Raw genomic sequence first — 17,942 nt, 5'->3', positions numbered from 1 at the left:
GATTTATAAAAAATTCTAATAATGATGTAGTGATTAATGATATTCTGGTAAACCTTATGCAACCAATTTATAATGTTGTGTTTGGTTTGATAAAAAATAAGGTGTTGCTCGGATCTGAAAATGGGTTGTCTGGCTCTAGATTCTAGAACCGTATTAATTTAATTTGAAAATGACATTTATTTTTAAATTGGACAATTCAAAAGAGGTTGTTATATTTGAATTGGGATCTGCTTTTCACAGAGCGCTCCTCACATCCACATTCCGTATTGCGAATATCTCCCTATAAACAATAAATAAAAGTATACATTTCTACTGTGCGGCCAAACATGGTGTGAGGAGCACTTCATGGTTCATTTTCGAGCTGCAATATGTCAGTATTTGATTGTACAATTTATGTGTATATGCATACTTTATCTCGCAGTCATTATTATAACTGCAGTATAATGCTTACATCAACAAACCATGTTGCAAATCTGAATTTAATTTTCACAAATTTGGTCTTCACGGTATCTTCACAACCCTATCAACCGTGCATTGGAAATATCTTCTCGTGAATGAAAATATAAAAATACAGAAACGTTTTTAATGCATGACTTCAAATGTAATTTATGAGTATGGTGTGAAGATCAATTTTGTGAAGACAAAATTCCATCTCAAAAGTTGCATTCAAGAAACTATTTCACTGGTTCTACATGGAATTAGACTTATTCATGGGTCAGATTCGGGTTTAGGCCCGAAGCCTAGCCCGTGAGCAAGTCTACATGGAACTACTTGCCATTATGTTTCAGTTGGTTTTCCAAAACCAAACGTCTCCAACACTTGCTTATTCTACAAAATAGCGCAAAATTAAAAAAAAATGGAGAAAAAAAAGAGAAAAAAGCATACCTTATTTTGTATTGTTGAACACTCTACAAAATGAGATAAACCTTCTACTCTCATGTAATGTGATGAATAAAAATGCATTTCACTATTTTATTATTAAATAGTAAGAAGCCTCGACTCTAAGAACAATGTCTCGAGTGATTTTTGAAGAATTATTCAATTTTTAAAGAAGAAAAAAATAAATCATAAAATAGATAAAGGGTGGGAGAGAAAGGAAAGGCATATTGATATGGCATATTCAGTTCTAATATATAGATATTAGATAAAATAGAATTGAATGAAGAAAAATGTAGTAGTTCAAATTATATTGTGTTCCCTTATAAATTTATAATTAGAAAGGAATCAAAATAAAAAATAAGTGATATTTTAGTCAAAAATATGTTTTAGTAAATAATAATGGGATTTAATACCTTAAATATAAAGTTTAATAAGAGAAATTTGAATGAAGAAAAAAATGGTTATTTAAATTACATTTTTATCCTAAATTCAAAAATTAAATATTTTAATGAAACAAAAGTTTTCATACTCTCCTTTCCACTTTTATAGCATAGATATAAATACCAATATTCTAAATTCCTAATCCCATTTTTAAATATAAAATCTAACTTTTCCAATTTTCAAACTCCATGTTTAATTAATTAATTAAAGGCATGGCGTGAGTGGGACTATTAATAATTTACAATTAAATAATATCTGGGCCGTCGCTTTTGTTGCTTTGATGTTTTCGTCCTTATCCTAAGGGAGGTCCGACAATGGGCCCCAGTGTGTGGGCTGTGCACGTGGGCTGGATCTAACAACGATGCTGACCTCCTCGTTTTAAGCCCTCAATTTTTTTCGTGTGCCTTTCTTGCCTCCATACATACCAAGGCCTTTGTCTTCTCAGGGTTGCTTGTCATGTCTTTTTCACACGTGGAACGTCGCATTCTTCTTGCCACGTGCGATCCCCATCAAACGATAGTACTCGCGTGTTTGCACATGCGGGTGTCTGGGGCTCGATGATGAGGACATCAGGGCTCGTCGGCTTCAGTACTTCTGTTCTCTACGATTTATCAGGGAGCAAAAGTCCATCGGCTGGACGGTTAGGATCATTTGGGTCCTAATCATCGACTCTCTCCAAATGGGTTGGGCCTGGACCATTGTGAGATAGGGAGTCGAGTAAGCAGGACCTGACACTAGAATAGGTGAGGCCCACCTTGAAGATAAGAAAGGATCTTCTTTAATATATGATCACGATCGTTCAACAAATAGTCTTTTTGTTTTGTTTTCTTAGTTTTTTTTACAGCGTTAGGTTGTAGTGCAATTTTATTTGCACTAGTATAAATGCATGATAGTGCAAAAGAAATTAATGTAAATACTTGTTTTATTTTATTCTGTTTTTTATGGTGTATTTTATTTCATTTATATTGCAATCAAACAAAAAAATATAAATTTGAAACAAAAATAAATCGGAATTTGCACTCAGATCATTTGTATTACTATAACTTTGCATTAGTACAAATAAATTTTCACTGCAAGTAATCACAACCTAAGTTCTTCGGAATAGTTTATATTACCATTTGTATTTTCATTTATTTACAATTCTTTTTTTTTTCTTAGTAAAAAATTATTTTCATGCACCTTAAAGTACGGGGTGTAAATGGTATCCAAAGCTTTTGAGTTTGAAATTCAAATTTTGACAATAATGAAATTGAATTTGAATATGATCACTATATAAAAGAAATGGAATATGATGTTATCCAATTGATAAATATTCAAATTTATAAATATATACATACATGTGCACATGCATATATAACAAACATGGTGTAATATGAATTGAATCAGATATCCGATTATTTATATTATAAAAAATGGATATTTGACTTGGAGTCCATATAAGTCATAAAAATTAAATTTAAATACCGTATAGCATATATGGTTAATATTTATCAGCATGTATAGCATGTGATAATTAATTTAAATTCAGTTTCTATTTTATAATATGTGTTGGATATCAAATAGAATTCATATCTTGAATCGTCTAGCCAAATTTGAATCTGTAAATTTGGTTGATTCAATTCGAATTCACTCTATTTTCATTTTACACCATTAACGTACAGCCATCCAGGGAAGTGAAGTGAACGTAAATGATATATATGATACAGGGGGTAAATGTAAAAACACCAAAAGATAGCGGATGAAAGGGAAATAAGGAGGAGGTACTCTTTTAAATCGGACGGTCGAGAATGAGAAGTCAGGTTATTAGACCGTTGGGATCAGACAAGCACCTGAGGGAGCTGATTTTATGACCTGGTCCTGGGGTAGGTGGGACCCACGGCGGAGATGAATTACTGAATTTTTAGTCCTCGACTCCTTCCCATCCAAAGATGGGTTTTCGTTCAATAACATCAGCATGTTGAGGTGGCGCCTCGAGTTCAAATGCTCCTGACTGGTACGTAACCATGGTGCGCACTGCGCAGTACGCTCTGCAAAGAGATAATGCAAAGATAGTAGGTGACCCACCTGCTTCTTAGACAATAATGTGACGAATACACCAAGCGCATGTTAGTGAATGCGTCTCTTTCCCTCCATTAAATACGTGATCGTCCATCTCTGGGAACTCCTGCAGCTTCATAAAAGATAGACATGCTACACCCAAAATAAACCCTACCCTTTGGTTGTGAAAAAAAAACAAATGGGTTTTAAGTTCTAACCGGTTAGAGTTAACCATTCATGGATGGAAGATGGAAACCCCAGAGAACCCCACTTCCACAGTTCATTAATCAGGGTTTTGGAAGGGTTTCTTTATTCTTTTCTGGAAATGAATACAACTGACAGCACTGGTTTCAAAGAAGTTGGAAACTGGAGCTGGTCTGTGTATCATTGTTCATTCAGAATTTATTGATTGGAACAGTAACAGTATTCAGTACAGTTGCCACACATGCGGGTTGCAGAGATTCATTATAGAATGTTTCCACTTAGAACCAGCTTCTGGGTTTGGTTCAAAAGGATTTCAGATTTCTTTCCACTTCAAGATGACTGATTGATATATCTTCTTTAAGTTTCCCTGAATCCAAGAGTGAGTTTTTATACTCTTCTTTATCCAAGGCCATGGGAGAAAAGTTTTATGGCCCTGGTGTAAGTGTGCAACTATAACTTGTTTCAAAATTTTTATGGCATATATTTGATCAATCATGTTAAAGATGTCACATGGTCTATTTATTTTTTTATTAATTTTATTTTTACATAAAAAATACCATTATAACTTGTCATATTTTAGTTATATTACAACAATTTCCATAAAATGCGCCATAAATTTTGCGACCATTAATTTGAACCAGAAGAAGAAGGTTTCGTTCAGATTGAACAGCTTGGCAGGTGCAAGGTAGAAAACATTGACTGCTTGAGCTTGAGGTGAAAGGTTGGTCTGTGGCCACGAGTCACAGTGAATTGGCAAGGGCCCATTGGAGGTAGAGAAGGAGCCGTGTCAACCCTGCAACATTCACTTCAGGCCTTAACTTTTGGAACAAAGTGATAATACAAGGCTGATCACATGCCTATAAAACCTAATTTGCTCATAGGCAAGTAGGGCAACTGCTGCTAAGCTGGGCTAGAGTAGGAAAGATAAAAGAGATAAAACCATAAAAGCAAGAATTTTATTATTGATACTGTGATTGTTACTATACTGGAGCTAGAAAAAGTGACCTGCAGTTAATATATGCAAGGGTAATGAGAAGATCATTGATCTCTTTTCCTTCCTCAACAGTCAGTCTGTCACTCTTAGCAGAACGAATTGATAAGTGCCAGACTGCATGCTCTCTGAAAATTAAACAACCCCCATTAACGTTGACAATGCTCATCCCTGAGTTCTGAGCTTCTTCTGGTCTGTGATGGATTAATGGCAAGTTCCAACTTACAGGGATTCACAGAGTGCTCTCTCTCTCTCTCTAAGGCATTTCAGTCGGAAGGTCCAATATTTCTGCACCAACTAACCTAATGTCTAATCAAGAACCAACCAAGCCTTTATCTGGGTCCCCATTAGGGTCTAGTGATTATAACTCGCTACCATAAACGCAACCACCATGGTCCATGAAGCTTCCAAAACGAGCTAGAGAACGAAGACGGCCAAATCGGTTAAGTGAAGGCTTGTCAAACCGTACGTATATAGCGTTGGGTTTTGGACATACCTAGCTTGAGCTAGCTCTCTGCTTGATATATCACTTTGTTCATTTTAGCATTTCTTAGTTTGACATAAGCAAATATACAGTGCCAGAATTATTTCCCCGTGTTGAAAACAATTTGAGTTGTCGGAGAGATTCCCTTTAACAATATAGGCAATATATATATATATATATAAAGATTAATATTCAAAACCTGCATTGCTCGAAGCTGAAAGAGCAACCTTATCAATTGTTTTCTTTCAAAGGAATTAAAAAGAAAAGAAGACAACTACAACCTATATCGATGAAGATCATCTAGTTAGGTTTCAACCAAATGGATTGACAATTGTCGATAGAGATATTGATGGGATTTATTTCTTTTTCTTAATTCACGATTAGGTTTTATTTCAAAAATAAAGCATCCTAAATTGTATAAATTTTCCCATAATTTATTTATATATCCTGACAATTTGTGTGGATGTGAAGTGCTCTAAAATAGTCCAGATTAGGGGTCCACCGGTTAATTGTGGTTTGGTTTTTCAGTTTTTTTATGCACTTAACTGTTTTTTTGGTTTCTTTTATTCGATTTTCAAAAAAAAATAAAAAATATAACATATATAATATTATATAAATATATATTATTGTATATATATATATATATATATATATCGGTTGAACTAACTGTCAATTTTTTTAAATGGTTAACCGAAACTGAACCGACGGATTCAATTAATCGATTCAGTTTTTGGTCGATTTTTTCAGTCGTTCAATTTTTTTGGTTTTTTTTTTTTTTTTTTTTTTTGCTCACCCCTAGTCCACTAGGTTTTGGGTTTTCAATCTAATCAAGGTGGAGCCTAATAAATAAATGCGTACATGCAATTCAAATTTTCATGATGTCTAAGTGGAAAGAAAGAAAAATAAAAGATTCAAAAAGCATTATATTTCATGTTTCCTCTATGGTTATTAGTTCTCAGGGGTAATATAAGTGTATTTATTTGCTCTCAAGGCCTTTTTCGTTTGCATTATTACAAATGCATAAGAGTGCAAATGAGGAAATTGCAAATTTTGATTTATTTTCGTGTTGAATTTTACTTTATTTTGCTTCATTTCTTTTTGTCCACATACAAATAAAAAAATAAGTAAAACCCATAATAAAATTAAGGCAAAATCTATTGTGCGTTCTACGGAAAAAATCACTTCAACATAATTAAAAAGAAAAAAAAAACATGAACAAACTAGTGATAAAGTGAAACATTAGAATAACATTTTTTTAATGTTGTTAAATTCTTTAATAATGAATATAGATTGTAAAATGTGAACCGATGAAAATAAAGTAGACTATGTGACAACTCTAATGTAATTGGTTGAAATTTTGATGTAACATACATAAAAATTTCAAACCGAACTGTAGTTAAACTCCGAAATTAAATTAATATTTGGATTTAACTCATTTGCACTCCCACACATTTGCATCGGTGCAAATGAAATTATACCGCTAGCCAAAAGGAGTCCTAATTATCTGCCCTCTTTATGTGCTTCATTCGATGGTAAAGTATTATTAAAGTAATTTATTTTCCGGAACCAATTAAAGTTAAAAGGATCGAGTTAGAGGGAGCAAATTCCTTGGATGTCAATTTATGGGCCCGGAAAACGACAGCAGCTTAATGGAGAAGACGACGTTGTAGGGTAGCCCCTCAGACAAGCCCAGGACGTGAGCAGGCCCATGTGTCACCTCCCCCACCTCTGCGCGTGGTGGCGAAAGCAATAGATGGGCGACCCTCCGCCACAAACCCATTTGGATTGGGCCTTCACCCATGTACTATCTGCACCTCCCTCGTGCACCAACCTTTTGTTTGCTTCGGTTCAGTTGCGATTCTATTTCATCACCCACAACATTGATTAATTCCTGCAGGAACCCAATTAATGGGTGTTTGGATTCTGATTTGCAGTGTTTGATCGTGTGGCCAATAATTGTTGGTACTGTGTTGTACAGCCCATCAAGACCGTCTGATTTGAATTAATCATCAAGTGATGATACAAGCCTGGAGAATCAGTGAAGGTATGGATGATACAATAAGAAATGGAGCCCGGTTGGATTAAACAAACATGGGGAGATGAGACAAAGGATGACACAGTGAAGTAAATTAATCAATTCCAATAACAAGGACACTCAAGGACACTGCTCTCGTAATGGATGAGATAGTGAGTTGTCTTAGCTGGCAAAAAGGAAAGTCAGGGAGTTGTTTTCAAGAAAGAATACTAGGCATGAAAGGCGATACACCAAAACTTCTGGTCTATATATTTAACCCCAGGAATCAAGACTAATCAAATAATCTCAGGTTCAACATAATTTGCTTAAGTTCAGAACTGGTTTATTTTACTGTCTTCTTTGAGTTCATGATGAGGGATGTGGAATCTGGAATAGGTTAAGGAATAAATTAGAAGAAAATTGAAGTAATAATCAAATGCAGGAGAGAAACGGAAACCCCAGATGAAAGGAAACAAAACAGAGACCTTCCACCCACCAACATAGTCACAATCACTGAGGTCACAGAACAAGTCCACGCCCCTCCTTTATTTAAGGATTGGATTTGAATGCAAAATCCTTGAGAGAGGCAAAGTATGAAAAAGAGAGATGGAATTAAAACCACCAATAACTACTTTATGTCTTTATACGTGTATGTACACATAACAGGTTAAAAAAGCCTTTCATGTGTAAAGAAGAAGATTTTGGGAGAGAGAGAAAGAGAGATATAATACATAGATTGATTGATAGGGATACATAAACAGGGCTTTTATACCAGTCAAGTGGTAAAGCTGGGGAAAAAAAATGAGGCGGCCGGCTAAAAATTATCACCTTCTTCTCAAAGAATGTTTTTTCTTTTCCTTGGAAAATTGAACTTCGTCTAGTGTTTGCTTAGCTCGGAACCTTCCTTTATGGTCATGTCTGCTACTGCAACAGGACCAAAACTTGCGTCCTCGGTGGAAATGGTAGCAGAGGAGTCGATGCCTGAACCTGCCTGGATTTCTTTGAACATAGCCATTACTTGTATCATGGTGGGTCGTCGCCACGGTCGGTCATCTAGGCATGCACATGCAATCTTTAGATGTTGTAGAAGCTCCATTTCCAGAGTCGGATCCTCCTTCATGAGCTCAGGGTCGAAAACATCAGTTATCTTCAGCTTTGCATGCTGCTTGACCCACCCCACTAGGTTGTTGTCACCGAAGTCAGACGAGTTGGTTGGCTGCTTACCAGTTAGCAGCTCAAGCAGGACGACTCCATAGCTGTAGACATCACCTTTTGTAGAACACCTAAAGCTCTGGTAATATTCAGGAGGGACATAACCAGGGGTGCCTGCAAGTGTGCTGACACTCAGATGAGTGTCCATTGCACTCATCAGCCTTGCCATTCCAAAATCTGACACTCTAGCTTCCAAGTTCTCATCAAGCAGGACATTGCTTGACTTCATGTCCCTGTGAATTATGTGAGGAATACAGTTGTGGTGAAGGAAAGCTAATCCCCTTGCAGCCCCAATGGCAATTTTCCTCCTTGCTGCCCAGTTCAGCTTGATTCCAGTTTTCTTACGATCATGTAGAATGTCTTCTAAGCTGCCAAACCTCATATATTCATAGACCAAGAGACGTTCTTCCCCAACCTTGCAGTAGCCTAGGAGGGGTACAAGGTTTCGGTGCTTGATCTTCCCAATAGTCTCCATTTCGGCTGTGAATTCTCGGTCTCCTTGTCCACTAATATGGATTAGTTTCTTGATGGCTACAACAGTTCCATCCTTCAGTTGTGCTTTGTAAACATCTCCAAAGCCACCTGAACCGATGAGGCTGTCATTGTGGAATCCATTAGTGGCTTCAAGAAGATCAGCAAATGTGAGCTTCCGAAGGGGCTTCTCAAAGGTTGCAAGGTTTATGCTTAATGCTTCCCGTGCACCTGTTAGCTTCCAGCTGACATTTGCTGTTCCTGAATGAGACCTGCTATCTATGTAGACGTCAAGTGTTGCATCCTTCTTCTTTCTTCTCTTCTTGAGCTCAACAGCAACAATAATCAGTCCAAAGATGCAGAAGAGGGAGAATAATAAACCCATTGCGACACTCCCAGCAAGTGATGCTTGCCTGCGGTGAGACTTCTGATGCTGGGTTGATGCATTTGAGTTATTCTCTCCACAAAGTTCGAGAGGTAAACCACACAGACCAGTATTGTTCTGATATCTCCAAGGTGGAAAAGTTGCTAACTGACCTGTTTCAGGAATTGGTCCAGAGAGCTGGTTGAAGGACAGATCAATATCAGAAAGCAGAGTAAGGCCAGATAAGCTTCCGGGAATTGATCCATTGAGTTTATTGTGAGAGAGATCAAGAACCCCAACATTCTTCAAGTCTCCAAGCTCTGGTGGGATGGGACCAGACAGATTATTGTGAGCCAAATTCAAAATAGAAAGATAGTACATGTTCCCAAGCTCCTTAGGAATACTACCCTCCAACATATTGTACGATAGATCAAGAAAGATCATGGAGCCATTGTTATTGAACGTGTACTGGGTGTTGCCAAAGTAGATTCTGGTAAAGTTGCATGACTGGCGGGTGGGGATTCTGTTCAGCCCTTCTTGACGGATTCCAGCATACTCGAGGAGGTTACCAGCTCCACGGCACTGACTGGTCCCATCATTCTTGAGATACACATACCTCTTCCCCGCAACCAACCCTACAGCGATGTTTCCAGATTGCCTTGATAAGGTAGGAGGGATGGACCCACTCAATTTATTGTCGTTGAGATCCAACCATATCAAGCTCTTGCAGTCCCCAAGCTCTGGAGGAATGGCACCAGAGAACGAATTGTTTCCAAGTTTGAGGATTGCTAGATTGCTCAACTGACCAATCCACGATGGGATCTCACCACTCAGTTGATTGCTCGACAAGGAAATCCAATTCAGAGAAGTGCAGTTGCTTAAACCAGAAGGAATAGTCCCAGTTAAACCATTATTATCCAGGATTAGATTTTCAAGCGTTTTTATGTACATGAGCTCCGGTGGGATCTTACCATGGAGCTGATTCATCCACATTAGCAGATCACGGAGCCGAGATAGGGAACCCAAGCTCGAAGGGATTGTCCCTGTGAGGTAATTGAAGCTGAGATCAAGAGAAACCAGCAGAGAACAGTTACTGAGAGCTGCCGGAATAGTACCCGTTAAGAGATTGTTCTGAAGATACAGCTCCTTTAAGCTCTTATTGGGACCTTCACACAGTCCCGAAGGGATGGGCCCAGAAATATTATTAGAGCTGATATCGAACAATTCCAAATTTGTAAGCAACGAAAGAGAATCCGGCAAACCACCAATAAAATTATTATAAGACAGAACAAGATTCTTCAAACTGGTCATCTTGAGTAGGATCTCGGTTGGGAATTCACCAGATAAGTTGTTGTTGGAGAGATTAATGGTTTCCAATGAAGAACAAGAACCGATATTATTAGGAACCGTACCGTATAAGTGGTTGGAGGAAAGATCGAGCACGATAAGAGTTGAACAAGCGTCGGCCAGATGCAGAGGTATCTCCCCTTCGAAGTCGTTAGTGGAGAGCAGAAGATACTGTAAACTTCCGCTGGGGAAAGATGGGATTTTCCCCGAGAACTGGTTGACGGATAGATTCAAGAAGCTCAGCTGCTGACAGCCCGACAACCCAACTCCTATGTCGCCGGAAAATTTATTGTCCGAGAGATCCAGATGCTGCAGTGCTTCACAAGAGCCGAAAGAGGGTATGCTCCCTGAGAAATTGTTCGCGGAGAGATCGAGGTACTCCAAACTCCGGCACTGAGATACCGGGACATACCCCGTGATTTTGTTTGCCTCCAAAGACAAGTACTTGAGCTCGGCACAACCGCCAGACAATAGCCAGGGGATAACGTTTTGACCAGAAATATGATTGAAGGAAAGATCAAGTGACTGGAAACTGAACCGTAAACCGCCGGAATCCTTCCCTCCAGTCGAGGGACCCAACGAATTCCCCGAGAGGTTCAGAGATTTCAAGCTCGAACACGAAGACAGACTCGAAATATCTGAAACCGAGCCAGACAAACCGTTCTCGGCCAGATCCAGCTCACTCAGCATCGCACTACACCGATAACTCGAAGCCGACAACAGGTTCCCAGTGAGATTCGTACGTTTCATCGACAACGTCTCCAAACGCTCCAAGCTCAAGAGGAACGAAGCAACAAACTTGAAATCGGAGCTCAACGGGATAGAACTCAGATTCAGAGACGAAACTCTCGAGTTCTTACATGTAACACCGCTAAAATAGCAAGGATTCCGACTCGACTGCCAGCTTTGAAGCAAGCTTGGATCAAAAAGCGTACCTTTGAAAGAAAGCAACAACTGAGCATCTTTAACACCTCCATTAATGGTCGCCGGTGAAGCTTTCCCGGCGAGAAAAACAACAGAGATAGCTGCAACCAAGTACAAAAGCTTCTGCAACTCCATTGACTGTTTGTGGAATCCTCACAGGCTTCTCATTATAGTTTCTCGGCTTTTCTAGGGTTTCAGTTCCACCATCAGAGTGTCTATAACAGAGAGAGAGAGAGAGAGCGAACGACGCTCGAGAGAGTCAAAAGACGGAAGTAGGGATGGTGAGGAGTTATTTATCGAGGACGGAGATGGAGAGAAGAAACACAGCTGTTGCATACATGCCATGTGACTACTGTCTCTCTCTCCAACTCTTTCTCTCTCTAGATTTTGACGTGAAATCTCGATCTAATTAGTAGAGAATAATTAGTATGTTAATTAAATTGTTTCTTATTAGAGTTAGGATTAATTAAACGGTAGTGCTTGGTACTATAGTTGACTGTATGTGTGACCCATTGACCGTTGATCTCTCCCGTTAAATGACATCTTAACGGTTGACGATTGATGTCACAGTGGACCCTTGTGTCTGTGCGTGACTGAAGTACTTTTCAGTTTTCATCCTCTATTAAACGTGGAGAAAGGTGAATGTTGCGTCTTGAAATTACGGATAAACCCATGTCTTTAGATGTGGCATTAAAGGAACGGAGAGTAGTTTGGTCAATTTGCGGGTGCTGTTTCCTGTTTGTTCAATTGTTGCGTCGGTTTGTTGAAGAGTGTTGCTTGTGGTCGGGATCGGGAGTCATAGTCAGAATTCAGAAATTGAGGTGGGTTTTTTCGTCATTTTACAGAGGTTTTGTCGTTATGTCGTTCGATCTGGTGGATGCGGAAGAGGACGACTGATGTCACGTGGTAAAAGTACTAGAATGCCCTCAATCTTTACAAAAAATGTTTTTCCTCGTCCTTATAGGCTTTGTGGCAGTAATATCACCCAACTTTGAATGGCAGAGGTCCACTTATTAAGGCCCGTTTGGGAGGGGAGCGATGAATTGAAGATTCAGCTAAGTTGGTTCAGCAGCTTTGAAACACTCTGGATAAGCTATTTAACAAGGCTGAAGCGGTCAGCCCTTCAATGGATTAAGTCACCATTTTGGGAGGTGATGGTGCGCAATCCGGCCGGTCTTAGCTGTCAACGACTTTGCCTCTGAACTGAGTAGCAGGGAACCTGAAACAGAGAAGATGAGGAAGCTCCGAGGGTAACCCGGTGTAAAGGCTCCGAAACTCAAGTTAGAATCTTTCAAAGGCAAGATAAAACCAGATAGCGCAAAGTTTGCATACCTCTTCTTTGGGGGGTGGAGAGCCTTTTATAACCACCTCGTGCACTCACTCCTAGACTTTTGTTAGGTCGGGTATGATTACTTCCGTGCTTCTGCCAGTTCGGGTGTCATCACCTTTGCTGGGGCAGAACCGTCACTGCTCTTTTTGTCGGAGCCATCTCTGTAACTGGAGATGGCGGTGGCAGGTGACGGTGGCAGGTGGCCGTTTAAGTGCGGCCGTCAAGCGTCAAATCCCAAGTCAGTCAGGTGCACCACCCCAGGATATGGACCCCTTCGGTGTCATGTACGGTGTGGTTTGTTTAGTTCAATGCTCTAGAGGCAAAGTGCTGGAGCGGTGTGCGAGGCGAAGTCTTGAGTTCGGATAGGGGAGTGTCCCGAACTGCCATGAGACGGGCCAGTTCGGGTCACTGCTTTGTGTGGCTCGGAGCCAAAGGGAGAGTTCGGGCTCCTCGTAGGGAGTTCGAGCTCTTAGTAGGGAGTTCGGGCTCCTCGTAGGGAGTTCGGGCTCCTCGTAGGGAGTTCGAGCTCTTAGTAGGGAGTTCGGGCTCCTCGTAGGGAGTTCGGGCTCCTCGTAGGGAGTTCGAGCTCTTAGTAGGGAGGTCAGGCTCCTTTTAGGGAGTTCGGGCTCCTCGTAGGGAGTTCGGTCTCCTCGAAGGGAGTTCGGTCTCCTCGAGGGGAGTTCGGACTGTTGGTTTCTTCCCTTTGGTGTTTGCACCCTGGGTACGCTGCTTCAAGTGCCGAGCTACTTGTTTTTTTGCCACGTGGCGTGATTGCGAGGCCGGGCCAAATCTTCCTTCATCAATTGCTCCCCACTCCTCGTGCTAAGGGTCTTGCCCTTGCGCGGGGAGTTCGCAAGGTGTTAGGTAGATTTGCCCTGCACTTTGAATCTTGGTTCTGACGGTCGCGAGGTGCGTTGTTAGGGTCCCTTGGGTTTCTTCGAGCGTCCAAAAGGCGGGAAGCGCGCCGGCCTGCCTAAACGCTGATAGATGTGGCGTCACGCGCTTTATTTTGAAATTTCAAAAAAGCGCACCACTTGGGAGGCGCGATAGCGGGCGTCTTTAAATTTGAAAAGACGTGTCGCTGCCGCTTTTATAGAGGAGACGTGCACTGGCGTTCCGTCAGTTTTTGAAAAGACGTGCACCAGCGCTCTGTCAGTTTCAGAAAGACGTGCGCCAATCACGTCTCGATCTCAGAGGACGTGCAGTCAGTGCGGCTGTGGGCCGTCGGATTGGCTTTGATCTAAGCCGTCGCTTTTCGGTCACTGTGAGTATAAATACCGGAGAGGACCCCAGTCGCTGTCACTTTTGTATTTCTTTCGAGCTCGCGTCCAAGTTTCAGCTCGCATTCAGTTCGCGTCCAGGTTTCTTCAGTTCGCGTTCAAGGTCTTCTTCTCGTCCGAACTCCTGTGGTCTACAGCCTTTTTCCGGGTGAGTACTTTCTTGGATCCCATCTCACTCCTTGATGTCTAGCTCAGATAGTCCTTCCAGTGGGTCTGATGCAGGTTCTATGAACCGAGTTGCATCCCCTGATAGCCCTAGCGAGCTGGAGGTAGAGCTCGAGGAAGAGTTCGAACTCGTAGGCCGAGGCGCTTCGGGCACTTTGGCATCTACCTCTCATCGGGGTCGGATGTTAGACAAGTTTGGTCCTTCAACCATGATGCCTGAGGGGCTCCAATCCCTCATTACCTACTATAACTTGCCCGGGGAGTACGCCTATTTCATACCTTCGGGTAGCTTTCCTTGGGAACACGGTCCTGATGAGATCGTGATATTCCGGGAGCAGCTCGCCGCGGGGCTACGATTACCTTTTCATCCCCTCTATGTCGAAGTCTTGAACCACTTCGGCGTGACGGTCGGCCAGCTGCACCCGAACTCCATTTGAAATTTGGTGGGGACAATCTCTTTATTTTGCGAAGAGAGATTTCCTTTGGACTTGGAGGTTTTTTCTTCGATCTTGATGCTTAAAAAGCAAGCGGGTCCCCTCCCCGGGCGTAGGCGAGCATGCTACCTGTCTCCTCGCCCGGGCTTTAAGTTTTTACATGAACTCCCCAACAAGGTCCCAGCATGGAAGCGGGATTATTTCGGGGTGCGAAGTGTGCTAGGGTGGCCGTTTCAGACCGGGTGGGGGATGGCCGCTCCTGACTCCAGGGTCACGCTTGACAAAGAGACGGCGAAGGGCCTCCGGCAATGGGCACGGCTTGGGCTGAAGTGTCAACAGTATCTGACGGAGGCCAAGCTCATTGCAGCCGGCCTGAGCTCGGGTAGGTTCTTCACTTAGAGATTCTGTCTTGTTGTTTTTCTTGCTTTTTATTGATGGCAAACTTCTTTTCGCAGGTGTGATGGATTCTCGAGGGACCCGGGGTGGGCACTTGTTTCAATGCATGAAGAGGAGAAAGCGGGTTGCCAAGTGAACTCGCGCCGAGATGCCCCGGGATGCGGAGCCCGAGGTGCCGGACTATCCGCCAGAAGATCTGCCTAGGGAGCTCGAGATGGTCCCTCCAATGCAGGAGCCGGCAGGGGGCCCTTATGCTGAGACTACTTACTCCGGGTCCGCTCATACGCGAGCTGGGCCTTCGGGCTTGGGGGCTCCGGGGGATTCCAGGAGTGTGTTGTCGCCAACCCATGCTCTACAAAAGAGTAAGGAGGCTATTTTCCCCGAGGAGGTTGCAGCGTAGACTAATCTCCCTCTACATCAAGTGGCCTGTCGTGCCGTTACCCATGCCATGGTGGTAAGTGTTCTCCCTTTTTTAGGGCTCTTTGGCTTTCGTTTTGTTGGTTCTTTTGATAACTCGGTTCCTTTTGGTAGGTGAATTCTTTTATTCACGCCTTGGCGGCTCAGGTGGAGAGGAGCTCGAGGCAGGCACAAGCTGCTGAAGAGGCTCGTCGCGCTGCCGAGGAGGCTGCTCGAGTTTCCCGGATTAGGCAGGCGAGGTCTCAGAGAGATGCCAAGGCCATGGGAGTGGTGGTGAAACACGTGGCGGACTTGAGGCTGGATCTGCAGCATCAGGTCAAGTACCTTCAGGAGGACATCAAGGAGAGGACGCAGATCTTTTCTCAAGGTATCGAAAATGCCAAGAAGAAGGCTGTCGATGAGTACATTGCTTCGCCGGGCTTTGATGATCTGATGGTGGATTCATACAAGAGGGGTTTTAAACTAAGCCGGTGGATGATCCGGAATACGTACCCCGAGCTCGATATTAGCGCCATATCCACTTCGTGCATAACTCAGGAGATGGCCAATGCTGCTAACGGTGAGCCAGACTCCGAGGGCGAGGCGGGGCCTTCGGGTATTGTTGAAGTGCCTTCTGATAATGAAGAAATAGCTCCGGGCTTGTAAATATTTTTTTTAATGTACTACCTTACTTTTGAAATGGAATGACTTTTGGTTAAGTGTTGGTTGTTCTTTCTCCCGAACGGAGCATATTTTGCCGAACTAATCAAACGTCCGATCTGTTTTCTGTCCGGGCTACTGCACTCGCGCGGCCTGTTTTGGTTGTGATTTTATCCACTTTGCTTGGTTGTCTATAGGTAGTATCGCCTTAGGTTGACGATGTTCCATGCTCGGGGTACCTGCTTACCCTCTAAGGTTTTGAGCTCGTATGCCCCCCCAAGTGCTTTCTTTACTCTGTAGGGTCCTTCCCAATTTGGTCTGAGTTTTCCCACGCCGGGTTCGGGAACCATGATCTTACGGAGAACCAGGTCACCGACACGGAAGCTCCTCTTCTTTACTCTGGCATTATAGTACCAAACTACCTTTTGCTGGTAGGCCGCAGTTCGGATGTGCGTGAGGTCTCTTACCTCATCCAGTAGGTCAAGGTTGGTGCGTAACTCATCTCCATTTGTCTGCTCGTTGTATGCTTCTAGTCGTAGTGTAGGTACTTCGATTTCCACCGGAATTACTGCTTCGGTGCCGTAGGTGAGGTTAAAGGGGGTCTCTCCCGTAGCGGTTTTTCCCGTGGTTCAGTGAGCCCACAAGACACTTGGTAGCTCGTCCGCCCACAACCCTTTAGCTCGGTCTAGTCGTGCTTTCAGTCCATGGAGGAGGGCTCTGTTCATTACTTTTGTTTGACCGTTTGCCTGCGAGTGTGCGACCGACGTGAAGTTCTGACGAATTCCCATACTTTGGCACCATTCTTGGAACTTGATATCCTCGAACTGTTTGCCATTCTCGGAGATCAGTACCCGAGGTAGCTCAAAGCGACATACTATGTTCTTCCAAAAGAAGTTCTGTATGTTTCGGGCTGTAACTGTTGCCAAGGGTTCAGCTTCTATCCACTTTGTGAAGTAGTCTACTGCCACCACTAGGAACTTTCTCCCACCTGTTGCTGGCAGGAATGGCCCTAGAAGGTCGATCCCCCATTGTGCAAAAGGCAATGGACTGGTGAGGTACTTGAGGTCGGCAGTAGGTTGATGGTGGATATTGGCATGCTTCTGACACTTGTCGCATTTTCTGACGAGCTCGACGGCCTCTGCCTTCATCGTTGGCCAGTAGTATCCTTGTCGAAGTGCCTTTTGAGCGAGGGCTCTGCCCCCCAGGTGTCCGCCGCACAAGCCTTCATGAGTGTCGCGGAGTACGAGCTCGGCTTCGGCAGGTCGCAAGCAACGCAGGTAGGGGAGCGTGTACGATCGTCGATACAACCGTTCGTCTATTATGACGTATTTGGCTGCCTGGCGCTGCACCCTCTTGGCTGCATTGCGGTCCGCAGGGAGGGTTCCATCTAGCAGGAAGCTCGCTAGTGGGTCGATCCAGCTCGGCTCTGCTTCAAGAACGGGAGTGACCTCTTCTGCCCCATCGAGAATGCTGGGCCGAGGTAAGTCCTCTATGTACACAGTTCTCATGGCGTTGTGACTCGTGCTGACTAGCCGGAACAGGGCGTCAGCCTCAGTGTTCTCTAACCTCGGGATTTGCCTGATGAAGTGTGACTGGAAGTTGAGCAGAGCTTCCTTTAATTTTGCCAAGTATGCAATCATAGTGAGCTCGCGTGCTTCGTACTTGCCTGTAACTTGGTTAATCACGAGCTGGGAATCGCTGCAGATAACTACGTGTTTTTCTCCGACCTTGTGTGCTAGGTTCAGCCCGGCTATCAGTGCCTTGTACTCCACCTCGTTGTTGGATGCCGCGAACTCAAAACGTAGTGCGTATTCTAATTTTGTTCCACTCGGGCTGCGTAGCACTATTCCAGCCCCGCTGCCCTGCTGGTTCAAGGAGCCATCTACGTGAAGGATCCAGGGCTCCTCATCCCA

The 17,942-nt window shown here is 43.0% G+C and overlaps 1 protein-coding gene across 1 annotated transcript; it reads right to left on the bottom strand.

Annotated features, from left to right (window-relative positions):
- Positions 1-7,662: 7,662 nt before the first annotated feature.
- LOC104605494 (systemin receptor SR160-like) lies at positions 7,663-12,312 on the bottom strand. The gene has a single exon (XM_010270278.3). The coding sequence runs from the start codon at positions 11,501-11,503 to the stop codon at positions 7,928-7,930; it is 3,576 nt and encodes a 1,191-aa protein (XP_010268580.1). The 5' UTR covers positions 11,504-12,312; the 3' UTR covers positions 7,663-7,927.
- Positions 12,313-17,942: the final 5,630 nt, after the last annotated feature.

Source organism: Nelumbo nucifera, chromosome 1 (genome assembly GCF_055504915.1).
Source record: "Nelumbo nucifera cultivar China Antique chromosome 1, China Antique-T2T, whole genome shotgun sequence".
NCBI classification, from domain to species: domain Eukaryota; kingdom Viridiplantae; phylum Streptophyta; class Magnoliopsida; order Proteales; family Nelumbonaceae; genus Nelumbo; species Nelumbo nucifera.
This window is presented reverse-complemented; position numbering and strand designations above follow the sequence as displayed.

Bases quoted from the DNA above. Each gene is read 5' to 3' on its own strand.
- LOC104605494 (XM_010270278.3), bottom strand. From the start codon at position 11,503: ATGGAGTTGCAGAAGCTTTTGTACTTGGTTGCAGCTATCTCTGTTGTT.